The sequence below is a fragment of the Nicotiana tabacum genome, chromosome 17 (genome assembly GCF_000715075.1).
Source record: "Nicotiana tabacum cultivar K326 chromosome 17, ASM71507v2, whole genome shotgun sequence".
NCBI classification, from domain to species: domain Eukaryota; kingdom Viridiplantae; phylum Streptophyta; class Magnoliopsida; order Solanales; family Solanaceae; genus Nicotiana; species Nicotiana tabacum.
The window spans coordinates 57,451,854-57,472,949 of NC_134096.1; the positions used below are offsets into that span (position 1 = coordinate 57,451,854).

Consider the following 21,096-nt stretch of genomic DNA (forward strand, 5'->3'; position numbering starts at 1 on the left):
TACAGTTTTTTGGACCGAAACCTTATTGACACTGAGGTAAACAAAAGCAATTTGGCGCAGGGTACGTACATACACTTTGACAGAACTAGTTGCCTTTTCATTTATTGAGCTACGCCAGAAGAGAGTAACTTATTTAATTTTTACACCTGTCCCCTCTACCTATACCCTAGCATAATATATCCAAAATCTGACACATCTTTTAATAATGAAATTCACCTTACCATACATTGGCCTACTCTTTAGTACACTTGACATTGAGGTAAAAAACATAGATTTTTATAAACAGTAGCCTTTACATTTAGAGAAGAATTCATTTAAAACAGAGTTATTTTCACACCTCCTCTGGACCCTCTTTCCTCTAGCATAATACGTTCAAAACTTGACACATCTTTAAATTATGAAATGAAATTCATCTTACCATACAATGATCGAAGACGGAAGTTGCTGGTGTGATGTTATATATGGTTGCGACAGAAGTGGTAGCTGTTGGAATCCATTCTTCCTATGACAAAATGCCCCAACATATGCTTTGACTTAACCAAATTCTCTTTACACAAGAACTCTTCACTAGTAATTCTATCAACTTTTTGATTAAAATCATGCACAAAAACGTGTGTTTTCGGGTTGCCACTCTTCTTGCTCCGCGCCAGCACACCAGCAGTGAAAATAGCAGACATTCGACCAGGTGCTTCAGGCCAATACCCTCTTGGTCCATCAACCAAAATAACATCCCAATTCACTTCATAGAATTGGTTAGGAAGGTCATTAAGTCCAAGTTTACACTCCGAAAACAACAAATTCTGCACTGGCTTACACTCATTTCGTGCCTGTTCCTTCGCTGCTGCAATCAGCTCTTTCATTTCACTTAACTTGGTTGTATACTGCACGTCGTAAGCTTCAATTCCTGGGTATTTTTCCTCAATGTAAGCAGCATAATATCTATTTTCGTCGATGAAAACTGTTCGTCCATTGTGATTTAAGGCTTTCCAGAGAAGGGTCTCATGTGTAAGGCCGAAAACGAGGAGATTACAAGGTTGTTGACATTGTCGGAGGACATCAGCAATTTGTTTGATATCTGTATATGACATATGTTCAGTGTTATTGGAATTTGAAGCATAATGTGTTAAGGCCCTAACCACTGCCTTTGACAATGGAGGATTGGTTGAACCAGAAATGGTAGAGACTGTAGCTACAGAGGTATAACTGGTAATGGATTCTCTGGTGTAAATAAGAGTAAGAAGAAAGGCAAGAGTGAAGAATGAAATAAAAGCAAGAACCCATAATAAACGATTGGAGCTGCCCTGTTTCTGGATATAAGGATGTAGGAGTATGAGTTTTGTGTTACTGCCTATGTTGTTCTTCATCTTTGTGTCTTAGGATGATGAAAAATATTTAGTTTTTTCTTTTGCTTGGGTATAAAAGGAAATGGATATTAAGATTTATTCAGAAATCCCTGCAAAGAATGGGCTTATGAGAGGGAAAGTGACTGAGCTTTAAAGAAACATTCAGACTTGAGGATTGGCAAATGCAGGGCACATGGTAGTATTTGGTTAGGTGCCTCTTCAGCAGTTCAGCTCAACATCTAGTATATAATTAAAAAAAATTGAATAAAAATATACATTTATATAGGTTTAATTCATGGTATGATCCTTGAACATTACCTACAATAATAGGGAAGTCATAAAGCCTTTTTTTAATCACATTAAGTAACTGAATTATGTGTGACTTGCTCTAACAACAACAAGTCAAGTATATTTACACATATGGTGTCTTAGGAGGGTAGTGTATATGCGGACCTTATACAGTCACAGCAGTAAAGCAAATTGAAATATAGATATAATAGAGAGTCATAGGAGAAAAAATAGTAGCATAGTGAGATAGTAACTAGCGGAAGCAGAAGCAACATCAGATAATACTAGAAATTCAAGAAAACGACAAAACAAGAGTAATACTACAGCTACCGGAATGGAAGGAAAGTACGTTTTATTACTAGTCTTTTACCTAATCCTCAAACTCCACACCTTCCTATCAAGGGTCATATCCTCAGTCAGCTGAAGATGCATTATGTTCTGCGTCTACCTAATCACCTCTCCACAATTCGTTTTTGACCTTTCTCTACCTCTCCTCAGCCCAGTGTCTAACCTCTCACACCTCCTCATAGTTCTCCGAAAAATAAAAATGACAATAAATCATATTTTCGGAGCCAAGCAATGGTTTTTCTTTTTGTTGCATTTAAATGTTTAAAAAATTATCTTTTGTTTTATATGGGTAGTCGACATTTACATGGTCACTTAATTTTTTATGGAAAAATTACGCGGCACATAAAACATATACACTGTATTTATCATTCGTAGCTATACTTTCAGCAAATTTATTGTTTGTAGCTATAAATTTATAACAAATTCATGAAATGAGAGATTAATTATTTTGAACTAAAATAAGTCTCTTAGCTTAGTTGGTTAAAGCGCTCGCTTAGTTAGCGGATGTCTTTAAGTTCGACTCTCAACAAGAGAATTTTATTTTTCTGTATTTCTGTATTTCATCTTAGTTGTATTCGTTCCGTCGAAACGAATACAAGCGATACAAGTTGTATCATTTGTATAAACTCATGTATACAATCGATATATGTCGTATCCTTTGTATACACCCTTATTGTACGTATTTTGCCTTGATTACATTTTATACATGTTGTATTCGTTGCGCGATACAGTATAAGTGATACAAGTTGATAGTAATTAAACAATAGCTACGAATGATAATTAGGCAAACTATAGTTATTAGGGTCTAAACTATAGTGGATAAAATTATGTGGCCTTACATGACATTAACTCTAACCCTACATTTCTACTAATCTTGCACACTTTTACAGAGGTGATATATGTGAAATAATACTTGAGATCTACTAACTTAAAACTTTAAATTCTTATCTGGATTGAAAATGAAGCAAAGCGCAGGCTATGAGGAAGACATTGGAATCGCGGCAAAAATGGATTAAGCGCACGTAAAGCAAGCTCTTATGGCAACCTAGACAGAAGGAAGTTGACATGTTTCAATTTCCTATTTGACCATCAAGGCTACATGATTTTCTATCATAGTGGAATCGAATTCATTTGAACCTAATATTTTAACACGAAGTATAAATTTATATGTGAATTCTCACTAAAAATGCAATAAATACTATATTTGAATTCATAATTTAAAAAATATAACGAGTTCAATGCTAAGAGCATTAAAGGCAGGACCCATAAAGTTTAAATCATTAATCCACCTCTATTTACTGCTCAAGCCTCCTTCTCCAACTACCCTGGTTTTCTTATGTTCCCTTCTAAAAGTAGAGAAAAATATGGTATCATATTAAAAGAAAAAAAGAGTAGTTGGAAGATAGAGAGAGGTGGTGAGGACAGAAGGAGAAAGGTATTTGGTAACTAATTTACAAGCAGAAAGTCGCTTTACCTTGTGCGTTCCTTCTTCAATTCTCACGTTACCTTATTTAAAAAATAAACTCACAAGTTTTCCCTTGAAGGAGACGAATTAACTGCTTGCTGATTCCAGTTGGGCCAAATAAATGTAATAGAACCACATAGGTTAATTACATTACTTACCTTGTATTTTTTGAACCATATAGGTTAACTGAAAACCCTTACTCCCTCAGGTCAAATGTTAGTCGTTTCGATGAATCAAAATTTATCTTAAAATATTTAAGTTTTAGAAAAATAAGCAGTTACTGTTAATTTTCTTGTTCAAAATCATTCTTATTTTTCTTAAAGAGTTTACAAAGACCTAGATAGAATGGACCAGAAGTAGTACTAGTTTGGAAAGACTGCCCAATATGCAGCAACTACAATTATAAGGCATCAAGCTTTTGCTCACGCTTCGCGCTATTAATTAACAAACTGGAAACAACCATTCCAGACGATTCATTAACATTATTTTCTTCCATATGCATGGTGTTTAATTGGAAGGTTTTACTTCAGTCTTTGTTCCATATTCTAAGGTTGATGTTTATTGTTAAAAAGTTGGAGGAGAGTTTGATCTTTTAAAGCAAAGTTGGAAGCAGAAATGATTTTCAACCATATTCTAGATCTGTAAATTGTAATCTCTCTGTCTGTCTCACTCTGTGTGTGTGTGTGTTTGTTTTCGGTTAAATGATGGGGGATTTTTTTCTGAAACTTAAAAAATGGAGGTTTCCAAAGAAACTCTTAAAAGTACTTGCAGACACAAAAATTGAGATGGTGCTCTGGTTGTTTTTTTGTAAATTGTAATTATTTAAAGGAGTAAGATTTTCATTCTTGGACGTAAAGCATGATAAGTAGGGAAAATACACCCTATACTTGTCTAGGAAAAAATTAGTTTCATAATAAATAAAAAATAGACGCCTATTACTAAAATTAAATCACAAATTTTGATTTTTCTTCTTCTTTTTTATACAAAAAGACATATTTCTTGCATCTCCCTCCCCATCTTCATCTTTCACATCCCAAACCCTTCTCATTCTTAACGCCCAATCTCTTCTTCTCCATTTTCACACCTATAATCAGATTTTCTTGCCCCTTCCCCTTTAATCTTTGTCTTCACCGCACACTCCTTTCTTCTTCAGTTACCTATTTTTTATTTTGACTCACCTCAGAATATTATTCTCTTTAAAGAATCCGCAACAACAAAAGAAAGAAATATTAGTCAATTTAATAGAAGTGATAAAAGAGAAATAAAGATTCAGTTTAATACGTAATCTCTTGAACTGTAATATATTTATGAAATTGGTGGTGATTTGGAAATCCACTACCATCTAGTGTGTCAATTTGACATACAGTTTAATGGGTTTATGATGTTTGATGGAAATGGGTTCCTTTGAAATCGATTTTGGGCATATCGATAACTTGCAACAGAAATTCATCAATTTAATATACAATTTAATGAGTTTGATGATGGTTGATGGAATTGATGATGATGAATTTGGCAGCGAAATCGGTGGTGGTGATTGGGTTTGTGATGGTGGTGTTATTGGTGGTAATGGAGGTTTGGTGGTGGGTGTGGAAGAAGAAAAAAAAAGTTAAAAACAGATGATGCTGACGTGGTGCTGATGTGACATGCGCGTGTGATGCACCTTATAGTGTGAAAGTGGTATTATGTTTCGGAAGGTGATATTAAATTCAATTTTGAATAAGAATAGAGTTGTATTAGGACCGGTGTTTTAAAAGTCATTTTTGGGACTCGTCAGGGGCTCGCCCCTGGGCGGGGCACTTGCAAAACGCCCCGGGGCTCATGTATTAGGCTTAGTTCTGTGAGGCTTACGCCCCAAGCGCCCGACCGTGCGCCCTAAACACGCCTAACACCCAACGCTTAGGGCTCGCCTAATATTCTAACGCAAATCACGTGTCGAATTTCCTAATTAACATCGTTACCTTCAAAATTCTTTAACAAATTAATGATAAAAAGTTTTATTCATCGATAAAAATATGAAGATTGAGCATAACTCTAATAATGAGACATAGTATTGCAAATTTATATCTTCACATGTTATTGGTCGTGTCTTAGTTCATTTGTCCCTCCTTGTTATACACTTTTATTAATTTGATATCTTAAACTAATTTGTATTTATTCATGAAAGAGTAATATTTTAATTATCGTACTAATAAGATTTTATTAATTATTTACTTTTAGGAAGGTAAAATGTGGAGTTTGATCATTTTTAAAGAAATTGTAAGTTTTAAATTATTTGAAAGTTAAAGACGTTATACGTGATTTGTATGCATTATATATATATATATATATCACATATTTATAATTTTTTTCATTTTTTATGCAATTTTACATGTTTATAAATATTTACTGTCATTATATTATTTTATAAAATATTAAAAATTAAATACCTATGAGGCTTATGCCCCGTGCCTCGGGGCTTACGCCTCGCTGAGGCATATGTAAAACGCATCGCCTTACGCCCATACCTTTTAAAACACTTATTAGGACAGCCGTAAAGGTTGAGCGTGAAACCGATTTTCCCGGACAAATACAAGTGCACCTTATGTATTTTCCTTATTGAGGCTTGTCCACTTCAAGGCTTTATGCTCTAGACTAAATAAAATAAATAGTGCCTGAAATTGTGCAAGGGCGGCTCAAACACATGCTAAAGTTTAATATGAGGCCTAAATTTTTAAAAGAAAGTTATAAAATACATTTTTATTTAAAGTCTATTCTTCTAACTTTTTGAAATACAAAATTGTTAAAATCTTTTTTATAATCATTTTTCTCTAATAATTCCTTTTCAATTGATAATATAGCTAACTCATGTAATCTTTCTTGAGATATTGTTGATCTTAGATAAGATCTTATTGAGCAATAGAAGTATAGAACTATTGGAAATTTAAAAATATTGTTGAACTCTTGAACTAATGAAATCTGGAGAAAAATGTGAGTAATGAAATCTTGGAGAAAGAAAATGAGTAAGAATATTAAAGAAAAAGATAGAAAATATGTAGAGATTTCTAAAATATGAAGATATTGGGGAAAAAAATATTGAACTAGACAAATTAAAAAGAGAGTAAAAAATTTACACGTTATCTAATGAAGGAGTAAAAAGAGAAAAACTGAAATGTAGGAAAAACTATTTATCTATCCATTTTAAGTAAGTCAAATTATTATTTTATTTATATATCTAAAGATCTTTCTTTTCTTTAATATTTAAAACTCTACTTTTATATTAAAAGTACTAAATATTATTTTTTAAATACATATACACCTATTACTCCTTCCGTTCCAATTTATGTGAACCTATTTCTAAATTTGGAAACAATTTAGCTCAACCTTCCAATTCTACCCTTAATGAGAAGCTTTTATAATTACACAAATACTCTCGATCCCTTTTTGACTTGTTTAGGATCACAAATTCCAAAAGTCTTCATTTTTTTAAAAGGGAAAAGGGCCAAATATACCCCTCTACTTTGATATATTGTTCACATTTATCCTCTGTTATACTATCAGGTCAAATCTACCCTTACCGTTAGCAAAGTTTTCAAATTTGCCCTCTAATCTAATGGAAACCCCTAAATTCAAAATTCCTTCTATTTACTACAATTGTTTCTCACAAATTACTTATCCCTGTGTGTGCTCTACCAGATAAGAAAATATCTCCGACAAGCTGATTTCTTATTCCACTTGATTCTTTAGAACAGGAAGACTTAACAAACTCGCCACCTCCAGGCATGAGAACACTAGTAAATATTCCTTTGAAAGAATGTTTTGAAGCTGGACATAAATTTAAACAGATAATTTAATTTAGGATTTCTCAAACAATATTAAAGAATCATATGTCACAAATTTCATGCAGAAGTCTTTGCGCAAGCAAAATTTGTATCAAATGACATGCTAAATCCAAATCTGAAAGGGAATACATTTACACGGATACCTACGGCCTTGTTATGCTTGTAATCCATAAAAAAAATAGTAAATATTAGTAACAATTCCATAAGCGAATGCATTTCGACCACCTGAAGAATCAAATAAATCTCTTCCAAATTATCTACGGTATTTCACTCATCCTCATTCCGTTGGAGACATACCCATGAACTGGGAATTTTGCATTTCATTTATGGTTTGAGCATAACCAAAGACAAGGGGAATAATTATGATGTAACTCCACACTCCCATTTTCATAATATTGACCTTTTTTCTTCTCTGGCGAATCACACGAAGGAGATGACTGATTTGTGAGAAGAATTGCAGTAAATAGAAGGGATTTGGGCTTTCCGTTAGGTTAGAGGGCAAATTTGAAAATTTTGCTAACGGTGCGATAGATTTGACCCGATAGTATAACTGAGGGTAAATATGAACAATATATTAAAGTAGAGGTATATATTTGGCCCTTTTCTCTTTTTTAAAATTTCGTGCCCAGTCAAACAGGTTCACATAAATTAAAACTGATGGAGTATTTTTTAAAAATGGAACTCCCAAAGGCACAAGCCTTACCATTCAAAACATTAGAGCCGGCCCGCCCTGTGATGAACTATCATGTTTTATATCCAAAAGATATCTGTAGATAACCTCCATTAGTTGAATCTGTAATTTTGAAAATCAATCATGTTACCTCCTACAAGAAGTAAAGACGACGTAAAAATTCTCATACCGGACATTAGTTAAACTCAAATTCTGATGGTCCACACTAGGAGTGGCAAAATGGTTAAAAAAAATAATTAACCACCCATATTATCCACTAAAAATGGGTTGGATAATGAACTTTTTAAAAATGGGTCAAATATGGATAAGAACCATGTCATCAATTTAGAAAATGAATAACCAATGACTAACTAATGGGTTTAACTTTTACATTTGTAAAGTCTAAAATTGGGAATTCCTTAAGTTTGGGAGACTAGGAATTCTCCCAAAAGTGATAATATTCATGAAGCCATGGATAATATAGTTATCTATATTATCCGTCGGTTAACCCGTTTTTTATCCGTATTAAATATGGGTCGGATCGGATAATTTATCCGATTTTTCATTACCCATTTTTTTTACCCGAACCATATCCAACCCGACCCGACTGTTTGCCACTCCTAGTCCACACCACTACCAATCCCTGTTGGCTTACTATATTCAATATATGCAGATACAGGGGAAGATACAGATATTTTGAATTTAGCTTCTATACATATTACATATACCCTGTAAAAGAAGTTATATAGTAGTAGTAATTAATTCAACCTGATAATCATACATTTGAATATAGTAAGCCAACGGGGATTTGAATATAGTAAGCGAACCTGATAATCGTACATTTGTAACTTAAGTTAAATTTATTTTATATTAAATGTGTCTAGGTGTGAAAAGAAGCTACTTATTTTTTTTAATGCATGTGTGGCTTCTTCACTGTCGTCGATAACGAGACTACTGGGGGCAGCCTGCAGTTTATTAATGTAAAAGGTAAATGCCAAATATAACTTTCAAATTGAGACAAGTGAGTTCATTCTGCATCAAATTATGTGTTACCTACTACCAGTGTCGCATAAGTAAATAGAAATGAGGTAAAACTTAAGCCTGTCGCAATAGCTGGATTAACCAAACTCAGCAAACTTTCAGCATTAAACCAATAGTTTTGTAGTCATGTAATTACCAAAGCTATAGCCTAGTGGAAGCAATGGATTGGAGCCCATCCACGTATTGGTTCCACAATATATGAAAAATGAAATTGAATCAAATCATTTCCGATCAATAAGTGTTAGTTCCATACCTCAAAGAAGCATTCTTTTTAATGTCCACCTAAAATTCTCCTTCCAATTACAAATGATATATTCTTCAGTGGCTCATACCTGTGAAGAGTTTTGACTCGAACATATTTTTCATGGAGCCGTGGAACTGTATTATCTACTCTATTATGTGCACAACATATGATTCTTGCCTTGTCAAATTGAACTGCATTTATGCACTTCTACAGCTAAATCCAATTGATCACTGCTGGCCTTCCATTTCAATGACCCGTTTTATATGAAGGGCAGCTCTCACAACGTTTCCCCTTGTTATTATTCCCACCTTCATTATACGACGATTGATTAGCATATCACGAGTTAGAGAAGTACAGATGCACAAAAGCTAAGCCTCAGAATCTTACCAGTTTACCATCACTATCAACAACAGGAAGCCGTCGGTATTTTGTTTTGAGTAGAAGTCTGGCAAATAAAGAAGTAATAGATGAGACAAACTCTTTGGTGTCTCGTCCAACTAATGCTATAGAAACATAAAATAGGATAAATGAAAACTGTAGATTAAGTTGAAATTAAGAATTAATGATAACCTTGCTGCATCCTCAAGATTGGTAGATTCCCGAACTACTAGTGGCGCAGGTGTCATCAAATCACCAACCACTTTCCCCTTGGTCTTACTAATCAACTTTTGAACCTCATTGAATGTCTGCAATTATAAGTCAAAATTGGATGTGTCAAAACTTCAATAGCTTTGATTGTGGTGTGATAGCAATTTTGATATTCTGAAATCAAGCGCATTTTCATTGCTCCACCATACAGAAAAGCAAATAAATTTTCAAGTTGAGGAAGGTAGACGGGTAACCATATGTGCAAGTATTAAAGTAATGCAGAGGACAATTAATACCAACACTTCTATCTGCCATAGTTCAGCATGAAAAAATGTAAGATTAACTTAGAAATAAGAAAGTCTACTATTTGAAAAGGAGACAAATTTTGGGACAAGGAAAGACAGAGGTTAGTCTATCATGGAGGGAGTATCTGGTCAGAAACATCCCATAGTGAGTAAAATGAAATCAAAACCATATCACTTAATACATAATCATTGAGGTTCAGAGCTGGAACAGGGGATGCTAACCAGATAGTTCGAGTAGGATCCATAACCACCAGAGTTTAGAAGATGCCGTTGGTTAGTGATTGGAATGTAAAAAAAAAAGGGCAGCCCGGTGCACTAAGCTCCCGCTATGCGCGGGGTCCGGGAAGGGCCGGACCACAAGGGTCTATTGTACGCAGTCTTACCCTGCATTTCTGCAAGAGGCTGTTTCCAGGGCTCGAACCCGTGACCTCCCGGTCACATGGCAGCAACTTTACCAGTTACGCTAAGGCTCCCCTTCTGATTGGAATGTAGCAGATGAAAAAGGCAATCCAATGGATTAACTTCTCAACAGCCATATCTCAGTCAGCAAGGATGAACTATGAAGAGCATGTTTCATACTTCAGCAATGTGCTCAAACAATGCCCCATACAGACTCATACAAGCTGTCTACGTTGCCAGCTTTTGCTGGATGCATTTCCTATGTTCTTTTCTTGATCAATTAATCGAAGGTTTGTTTTTGAGTAGCTAGTGCAATCAGACTATAACAGAGTGCATTAAGGTTCGAGTGCTATAGTGTAGTCTACAATGCAACTTTCAATTGTTAATTAGTAAATGAAAACTCCAGTAAAACTGTTTGAGAACATGGTTTCCAATTGGCTCTTATCTTTCTCTATGCAATGCCTTTCAGAAGGAAAAAAATTGTAACTCGTCATAGATTCGTGTTACAATTGTCAGATTGGATGAATTTTGGATATAGTTAAAGAAAGGTTTGAATTTGGATAGGTAGCTAAAACCTAATTACCATTTTTTATTCACTATACTAACCCGGATACTTGAGTGATCTTTATTGAAGCTCTAGGTTTTCAGTTATAAACATTTGCAACCAATTAAACAAGAAACATTACACTATATCCATATGCTCATAATAACTATCCAGCTCCCAGTGCTGGTTCCATCATTCCTAAAACTGGAATCCAATGTCCTCCCAACATAATTGATATAGTTGCTAATGTAGCTTTCACCTTAATTAGCAGAGGACAAAAAAAAAGGGAATATTTGATATGCACTATACTTGTTAATGACTTCAAATCCTTGTGATCACTACTTTAGTCCATAAGAAGTTTTCTGGAAGAGTACAGGTTAGTATTCTTTACTTCCTGTTGTTGAATATAACCACTAACAATAATGCAGCAGATTAGAAGAAGAGTTGGTCAACATTGTAAGTAAAACGATCATGAGGATCGTCCACAATTTCAGTCATCAATCTCTTTCTTTTGAGTTCCTAGACATTGGAAGCTATCCTCTCCCTTTAGGGGACAACTATACCACTTATGATTTAACCAACTTGCTAAATATCAGGCAATTAAGCATCTCAAAGATTTGGTGTTAAAAGTTATTCTCTTCCAGTTAATTTGTTCTCAGGGTCTTCAAAATTATAAGGTGAAATATCCACTTCCCTGAAAGAGGGCTACAAAGCTAATGGTAATAGCCTTTCATGCAGAAATCAAGATTATCTGTACCTCCCAATAAGTAGAAAGTTCTTTTAATTTGAGGTCTCACATTGGAAAAAAAAATTATTTTTAAGGAACTAGCACATTAGATGATCAACAAGTATTCAAGAGATGATCTAACAACAAAACAAAATTTGCTTACTTTCCAGTTGCTGCCCACTTCCGGGAACATGTTTGCATCAGCTCCTCCTGTACCTAAAAAAAAGAGATAGAGATGCACTCATTCTCCTCCGAAGACGACTTCAGAATCCCAACTTAAAATACTATCGACAGACATTAATACCAAAAAGGTTCCAGGCCTTTTCAGAAAGGATCCTAATAAAACATGGGCCTAAAACCAATGGGATCTTTCTAATCTCCACAGAATATCGTTCTAGCATCAGAACTAAAAATTATACCTGATATAGAGTCCAGAGCCAATAGATCATAATCAGAAACAAGACCAACCTGCAGCAGGAGAGAACTTCAACCTTCTGAGTGAAATATCTTTGATTTATCATAATACAAGACAAGCATATTATTTTTGAAATATCTTTGAACTTAATATTTGAAGCTAATGTATATGATCATATCCATACGATATAAAAATGCATGAATAGGGGTTTTGGGTGCAACTTGAGCACTCTTACTTTCATATTTTCCTACTGCCAATTACACGTTCTATTACTTAAATAAGTTTCTTAAAATTTTGAGGAGCACCCAAAATACTTGAGTCCAATTCAGACTTGGAATACCAACAAAAAAGGAATCAGTCTCTAGAAAGTAAAATTACCAAAAGTGAGAGATACAGAAGATATTCCTATTCACATGCCATCAAAAAATTTAGAAATCAACTATGAATAATAAAAAAGAGCGCAAAATTTTGTTTCCAGAAGAATATTACTCCCTCAGTTCCGATTTATGTGAACCTGTTTGACTTGGCACGGAGTTTAAGAAAAAATGAAGATTTTTGGAATTTGTGGTCCTAAACAAGTCAAAAAGGGGCCCAGAGTATTTGCGTGGTTATAAAAGCTTCTCATTAAGAGTACAATTGTAAGTTTAAGCTAAATTATTACCAAATTTAGAAAGGGGTCATTATTTTTGGAACGGACCAAAAAGGAAATAGGTTCACATAAACTGAAACCGAGGGAGTACTACTTTATAATTCATGGATGTTAACAAAAGAAATTCTAATTCATGTACAACCAAAGCGTTTGAACAACTGCAAAAGTTTCAAAAGCAATTTTCAAACTTCTACTGCAAAAAGAAATATTTTATGGAAAATGAACAGAATTTTACAAACTTCAGTTTTCCTAAACTAGTTAATTTGATAAGACCAAGAAAAACTATAATGCAACACTGACAAAGAAAAGAAAGTAAATGACAAAGATGGAATCATTAATGTCATTACTTTCAGAAGATCATTGGAAAGCCAACCAAAGAATAGAAACTTCTTCGATCAAGTCTATCTACGCCAAGTTCCAACAGAAACGCAGAAAGAACATAAAAACATAAAACAGGAAACAAAAAAAAAAACCAAAGTAGCCCTTCACCACTATTTGACATGGTGGTGAATTACAATAAAAGTAAAAACTATCTGTAAAATGTAACACTTACAGAGAAATATCAAGGTGTCAGAACAAAGATAATTTATCTTTAACTGGATTGTTTATCATATCACCAACTATGAGAATTTCCAATAAACATATGAAGCAAATAACACCCTCTTTATCTTTCATGCTCAATCGAATCCATTCAACTACTCTTACAAAATTTTTGAAGCAATTAGATGATCTGTTATCAGAGTAAATTATAAGTTTTTAAATGACAAAGATTATGCCCTATATCATTGTACTCTATCTAAATTTGATGTTCCACATGTATTATTAGAGACCTCTATTCTCACAGAAGATAGATATCGCAGAGGACTTAAATCGTTCCTAACACTTTGATATAACAATATTTGTTTCTATGAACTTGAATGAGAAACAAGGAATAATTCTTGAAACAGTCCTCAATCACTTCCTTTTAGTACTCTACTAATTAAATTTCTTTTCAAAATCTCCCTCTTAGCTGTAGTGAAATTGAAGTGATTTTCCTATGTCACGTGAAAATCACTTGACACCTTTAACGGAAAACCCCGAAAGACAAGAAAATACAAGATGAGAAGTATAAAAACTATTTTCACAAGAAAAAAAGAACCTGACATGGGGTTTTCTTTCCCAAACCCCTCCCCTAACCCTAACAGCCACCCCCGTCCGATGGCACAGAGCTTCCCATAATACCTTTTTGAATCGGGCAAAGCCGCCTGAGGCATAGCTTCCCCACCACCCAACCCCAACCAACCTCCACCCCTCTGGCATCGCCTTCTCTCACCAGACGGACACACCCTCTTCTTCCCAGCACCCATTGCCCACATCTCTTCCCCTTCCTTGCCAACCATAGCCACATCCCTACCAGTCCCTACAGAAGCCACTCCCCTCACCCTCCATGAAAAAGCAGCTAAGCTGTTTTCTCTCCCTTTTTTTTTTTACTTTCTTCTTGTTTTTGACATTCTAATTTTTTCCAATTCGCTATTCTATTTTACTGTTCCAAGTTTCTGTTTTAATTCTCTTTTATACCCTTCCAGGTGTCAAGTGCTTTACACGCAGCAGGGCAAAATAACCCTTAGTTTCGGATGCATAGGACCTTTCAAAATTAAATGTTATAAAGTGAGAAGCAATTCAAAGTTTGAGGATGAAATCAAGACCAAACTTATAGTTCGGGAACCATTTCAGAAATTTATTCAAGGAATTAGCTTTCAAGTATCAATTATCAAAACTGAATATCACATAAGCAGGAAACACACGGTCGTTTAAGTGATATTTCCATCTACAATATTACAAAGATTACATTAGAAAACAGAACTTACCAATTTCCAGTCGTCATCAACCACAGGGAAACCAGTGATTCGGCGCTCTACCAACAATTCCAAGGCTGTTGCAGGAACAATCATGTATCAGGAATTAACAACATGATGGTAGCTAGCGATGAAGTTGAGCACTAAAATACCTTCATCTACAGATGTTGATGGCTTTACCACATGTAGCTTATCTTTTCTCGTCATGAAATCACCTACTGTATAAACACCATTTGTTGGCTGCCACAAGTATACATAAGCTTATCATTTGGTGGACATTCATGAGGAACTGGAACTTCTTGATGAAAAGAAGAATGTATTTATAGTTCAAACTAAAATCAAATTAAAAAAAAAAAGGAAAGGAAAACTTCTTGAAAGTAAACAGGTCTAGAATAAATATGAAAACAGCCACATAATTCCATCAAGCAGCCAGTTTTGTGCAAGGTTGATGTGAAGGAGCCAATACGCGTTAGTACAATTTACTACGTGAAAATAATCTATTGCTATACTTAAGGTTAGATGAAATCTAAAGTTGACTGCTTCTAACACCAATTGGTCAAGGATTGCACAATCTAGCTCACATAGCCAACTTATCAAAAGAAAGTGGACGTGCGAGATATCTACATTTCGTTGCAGTGAAGATGATAGCAAAAGAGTTGCATGTATTCCCACATCTATGGAACACATCCAGATCTGTAGCACAGCTTCTAACTAAGTCATGTTTGCACCCTGCGCTTTTTGCTCTGCATGTCCATTGCTGCTCGAGCTTGCTTTTTTCCTATGGACAGGAAGTTACCAAAAGAAGTTTGACTAGTAAATGGTAATAACCCAGGGAATATCCAATATGGCCAAGAATTTTGTCAGATTCAAGGTTAAATGCTTGAATCTAATAATCACATATTATAGTATTCAGTTTCTCTCCGCGCCAAAATGAGACTGATTTTTTATCATAACGTTAGGTTTGCGCCTTATGTGGCATGGATTTCATTATTGTCAGTCCAAGAATGTAACTTGAAACATAAATCAAGCACATAAATAACTCTGGTTTAAAACATTCTTCATCAAAGCCAATTGACTTACCATGAGTTGTTAGGCAAGAGGCCACATCCTATTGTGTAAATAGAAATCGGTCCAAAAGATGAAGCTCAAATTAATTTTTGTTCGAACTTTTGTCAGAATATGTGTGCGCTTCATGTTACCTCTTCTCCTAGATGACATAGAAAAAGTGTAGAAGGATACAGGGGAAGGTTTCTCGTTTAGAAATACCAAACACTTTTTGGATAACCCCAAAATACAAGAATGATTGTTAATTTAAAAAACAGTGTGTAATGTTCCTTTTCCTTTTCAATTTCCTTTTAGACAAAGTACAAATGTGTATCAACAAAATCCACTCACACAAGAAGCAAATATGTTGCTCTTCACAACTGGAAAATATTGTTCATCCTAACAGTATTTTTGATATCCAAGATTGATTAACACTACTTATAATAACTTAAAATGTGCGAAGTTTTAATATATTTTCTTTTCCGTCCATCAGTATGTCTGATGTGTAACCTATACCAATTAATTTTAGGAAGCTAAAGAAGGTTATCAAATTTCTACATAACCATGTGTAAGAAACCAGTGTTTCAAGTTATTGAACAGGGCTTCAACTTCTGAGCTAACTGTTGTGAACTTGTGATTAACGTTAACAATTGCATATGCCATAATAGGTTGCATCTGAAGACCACATTACTTAAAATCCACTTATCTAGGTAAACAAATTTTGTTTCTACTCTTGCATGTTTATGCAGGAGATTCGCATACAGAATTAGTTATAGATTTTACTTGTTATGGAAGGTTACTTAACATTTGTTCTAAGTTACCTATTAAATAGAATTACCTGCAATTACCTGACTTGATTGTATAAAATTGCCAGTATAAAGTTAAGCATTTAATTTCAAGCAGTATATAAGATTTAGACAAGGAGGAGGGTATACCTGTGCAGAATTGGCCGTCAAAGTGTTGCTGCTGGCGGTAACGGAAAACTGCTTGCGGCGGACGGAGAGGAAACATTTACCGAAAGTAGCAAACTTTAGGCACGGCGGAGATAAGAAGAGCAGGCAAGGAAGCTGGTGGTGGAGATCGGCGGAGGAGCTGATGAGGGAGAGTCCCGACGGTAATATAGATGCCATCGCCGGAGATGACAATTCAGATGAGTGAGAATCTTAAGGCCTTGTTGGTTTAGTTATCTTTTGTTGGCTCTACTCTATCCCGTTGTAGTTTGTTCTCTGCAAGTGGGAACATGTACTATTTGCGCGCATAATTATTTAGTTGCAAAAAAAGTTAGTTAAATCATTTAACTATTTAATTTTATTTTTGTTATAGCAAGAGACTTGTATAAACAAAATTATATTTTTATAAATTTACTCTGTTTGTTGTTCGTCAGTTCTAGTTCTGACATCATTTTTTAATAAGATCACTTAAACTAGACTTCTTTCCATCTGAACACATTTCGTAGGTATATAATATACCAACTAGACATATTTTATACATGTTTATAAATTCACCAAGCGCGTGTTGCAATCTCAAATAACCATTAAAATCGTGCCACGCCATTTAATTGTCCACTTCATCCATACAATCTTATTTCCAATCAAATACACAAATAAACAAAAGACCTAAACAAATTAAAATTATCTATGTTCCTTTTCCATCTATGGAATCAAAGAAACCATTGTTACTTAACAAGCTTCTTCTACTTTCCGTCAATGGTGTTGGTAACTACTATACTCTATTGATCTCTTCAAAAGCTTTGACTCTTTTTAATAAACCTCAAATTATTTTCTTTGCTTGAGTAGACATCTCATCATTATACCAACAAAAATAATCACATCCATCCTTTTTCTATAAAAACAACAACTACATTTGATCAATTATCATCAAAGAAAATAATTAATAAAATAGGATACAATTAAGAACAAAAAATTTATCTTTCCGATTTTGCAAACAAAAAACCTATTACCTGGGTTTAGTTGGGTCCATGAAGTATTCAATTTTAGAAAAATACCACACTTACAAATTCGAGCAGCATCGCAAGGTGACATTGACAAGTTCGTCGATTCCGATAAGTTCGACATTAATGGATATTAACTAAATTTCAATCTTCACTTAAATAAACTCGGCGACAACAGAAACGAGAGAAAGAAGAGAAGAAAAGAAGAGAAATAGAAGTGCTGGAACCGAAGACAACCCCAACATTAATTTCTTAAACTTTCATCAAATCAAGTAACCCATTATAAACCTTCAAGCTTTTTAAAGACCCCATTAATGGTGTTTCGATTTAAAATGAAGAACTCGGACTCATTTCAATTTTAATCAATAGGGACGATTGTTGGTTCAAATTTTCGAGCTAAATTAATGGTGGAAGCACAATAATGATGAAAGTGGAGCAGGCAATGGTGAAAATGGTGGTGGAGAGAAAGAAGAAGAAGAAGGAAATAAAAAAGAAAAAAAACTATTTTTTGGGCTCTTCACGCGCTTATATTGGGTGAAACTCACTCTATATGATAACTCAGCAAGAAGTGTCTAATTGGAACAAAGTTCATATAATGTACGTGCTCATTAGAAACGCCCCTAAGTTTAGATGTCTAAATGAAAAATTGTATCAGTTTTGAGTGTCTCTCCCTGTGTATTCAGCCTTATCTTTTGTTGGCTCTACTCTATCCCGTTGTAGTTTGTTCTCTGCAAGTGGGAACATGTACTATTTGCGCAGAATTATTTAGTTGCAAAAAAAGTTAGTTAAATCATTTAACTATTTAATTTTATTTTTGTTATAGCAAGAGACTTGTATAAACAAAATTATATTTTTATAAATTCACTCTGTTTGTTGTTCTTCAGTTCTTCTTACAAATTAAAATGTTTACTAGGAATGTTATTAGCTGAGTTGCTGCGAAATATCTAGTCAGAAAATTGACAGTGGAAAGTAACACATATGGTCTCAAAGATTCTCAGATATTTTAATACTCCTAATGTAATTTGATTTGATACCACATTTAAGAAGAAAGAAGAATACTCTTCTAAACTTTGTGATTTTAAAGTTTAAAAGGTAAAATCTTTGTGGAGTCATTATATTATTGCTATAAATTTTTTTTATTAAGGATAAAATAGGTAAAATAAAAAAATTAAAGTTAAATTATTTTAAATATTAAAATATGTTATTCTCTTCTAAACGGACTAATAAAAAACAATTGTCATAATCCTATAAATTAAAACCGAAGGAATATGCAAGTTATTATGAAAATAATTATATTGTGGATGTTCATTTATTACTCCACTATAGATAATCTTCCTGAAGAAGATTATCCATTTAGTACTCTGTTGAAGTTTATCTACAAGCAACTCAATGAAATGATTTGCAGCAGCTTCTTATTAAACAGGCAGGTTGCAAGCAGCTCATGCAGACAACTTACAAGCAGTTAAAGAAAAGCCTTGCAGTTGCTTCCTGAAAAGCCTCGCAGCTGCTTCCTTTCTTCTATAAATAGATGAGTTTTCAGTTCATTATGTACATAAGTTTGAAGTTTGAATAATAAATCAATCTCTCTCTATACTTGTCTTTACTTTACTGTCTTTATTTTATAACACGTTATCAGCACGGGACTCTGCCATCTCGAGAAAATACTTTGAAAGTATCAGAGGTACGAACTTTCTTTTTCTAAATAATGTCAAATCTTTCTAAACTTGAGTTTATAGCCCTGGATATATCGGGCAAAAACTACATGTCTTGGGTGCTTGATGCCGAAATTCATCTTGATGCGATGGGTCTGGCAGACACATCAAAGATAAAAATCAAGCATCAAACCAAGATCGTGCCAAAGTAATGATATTCCTACGCCATCACCTTGACGAGAGCTTGAAAATTGAATATCTTACTGTTAAAGATCCAGTCATACTGTGAAATAATTTGAAAGATAGATATGACCACCTGAAGATGGTCGTTCTTCCACAGGTACGTTATGATTGGACTCATCTAAAGCTATAATTTTTTAAATCTATCAGTGAGTATAATTTTGCTATGTTCAGAATTATTTTCCAATTGAAACTATGTGGTGATAATATTACTGATCATGATATGTTGGAGAAAACTTTCACCACTTTTCATGCCTTGAATATGCTCCTGCAGCAACAATATAGAGAGATGGTATTCAAAAAGTATTCTGAACTAATCTCACATCTTCTTGTAGCTGAGCAACATAATGGGCTATTAATGAAAAATCATGAAAGACGACCTACTGGTTCTTGTCCATTCCCTGAAGTGAATGAGACGAACTTCCACCAAGCTAAGCGTGGAAGAGGACGTGTCCCAGTCGTGGTCATGGCCGTGGTCGGGGAGGAAACTCTAATCGTGGTAATAACAATGCACCAAAGAACCCTCCTCACCACCAGCAGTGGAAAAGGAAGGAACAAAAGCATGAAGCGATGCAAGCAGCAATGCCATAAAATGCATGCTATAGATGTGGAGGAAAAGGGCACTGGTCACGTACATGTCGTACACCAAAGCACCTGGTTGAGCTGTATCAAGCCTCCCTGAAGAAGACAGAGAAAAATGCTTAAGTAAATTTTATTTCTGAAGATAATTTAGACTTCATGCATTTGGATGTAGCTGATTACTTTGCACTCCCAGAAGGAGAAACAAGTCATGTGATCGGTAGTGAATCTGTAGAAATATAAATATTTTAATTTTGGTTGTTTGTAGTAGATAGTATGGTTATATAATTGTTGTACATAAATAAAAGTTATGCTTTGATAATGATATTTACTATAATATATTTTATTTATGCATTTTGAAGAATATGGATAATCCTCTAATTATGTTTGGATCAAAGACCAATCATGAAGATATTTGTGTAATTTATAGTGAAACAACTCATGCCATATTCAAAGATCATATATACTTTTCTTATTTGCATAAGGAAAAAGTAAATGTTTCTACAATTTCTGGTAATATAAGTTTGATTGAAGGCTCCGGAAGAGCTATTGTATTTCTGTCTAAGGGAACAAAACTTATTATAGACAATGCATTATTCTCCTCCAAGTCCCGAAGAAACTTGTTGAGTTTTATAGATATCCGCCGAAATGGGTATCATGTTGAGATAATAGATGAAATGAACGTGGAATATCTTTGTATTACAAAGAATATTTCTGGCCAGAAATGCATTGTAGAAAAGTTACTAACTTTATCTTCTACCTTATACTATTCAAAGATTAGTACAGTTGAAGCACACTTTATCGTAAACCAGAAGTTTACTGAATCAAATACTTTTGTGCTTTGGCATGGCCGTTTGGACCATCCTGGATCAATAATGATGAGACGAATTACTGAAAATTCAAGTGGGCATCCATTAAAGAACCTGAAGATTCTTACAAATGATGAATTTT

The 21,096-nt window shown here is 34.2% G+C and overlaps 2 protein-coding genes across 2 annotated transcripts; both read right to left on the reverse strand.

Annotated features, from left to right (window-relative positions):
* Window positions 1-254: 254 nt before the first annotated feature.
* On the reverse strand, window positions 255-1,552 carry LOC107790336 (protein IRX15-LIKE-like). The gene has a single exon (XM_016612258.2). It carries the CDS (start codon window positions 1,362-1,364, stop codon window positions 456-458), a length of 909 nt encoding a protein of 302 aa, XP_016467744.2. The 5' UTR covers window positions 1,365-1,552; the 3' UTR covers window positions 255-455.
* Window positions 1,553-9,050: 7,498 nt separating this feature from the next.
* On the reverse strand, window positions 9,051-16,987 carry LOC107790338 (CBS domain-containing protein CBSX1, chloroplastic-like). The gene is made up of 8 exons (XM_016612259.2): window positions 16,659-16,987; window positions 14,832-14,919; window positions 14,692-14,756; window positions 12,200-12,248; window positions 11,944-11,996; window positions 9,788-9,903; window positions 9,605-9,662; window positions 9,051-9,525 (listed from the first exon to the last, which is right to left on the reverse strand). Exons 1-8 carry the CDS (start codon window positions 16,851-16,853, stop codon window positions 9,445-9,447), a joined length of 705 nt encoding a protein of 234 aa, XP_016467745.2. The 5' UTR covers window positions 16,854-16,987; the 3' UTR covers window positions 9,051-9,444.
* Window positions 16,988-21,096: the final 4,109 nt, after the last annotated feature.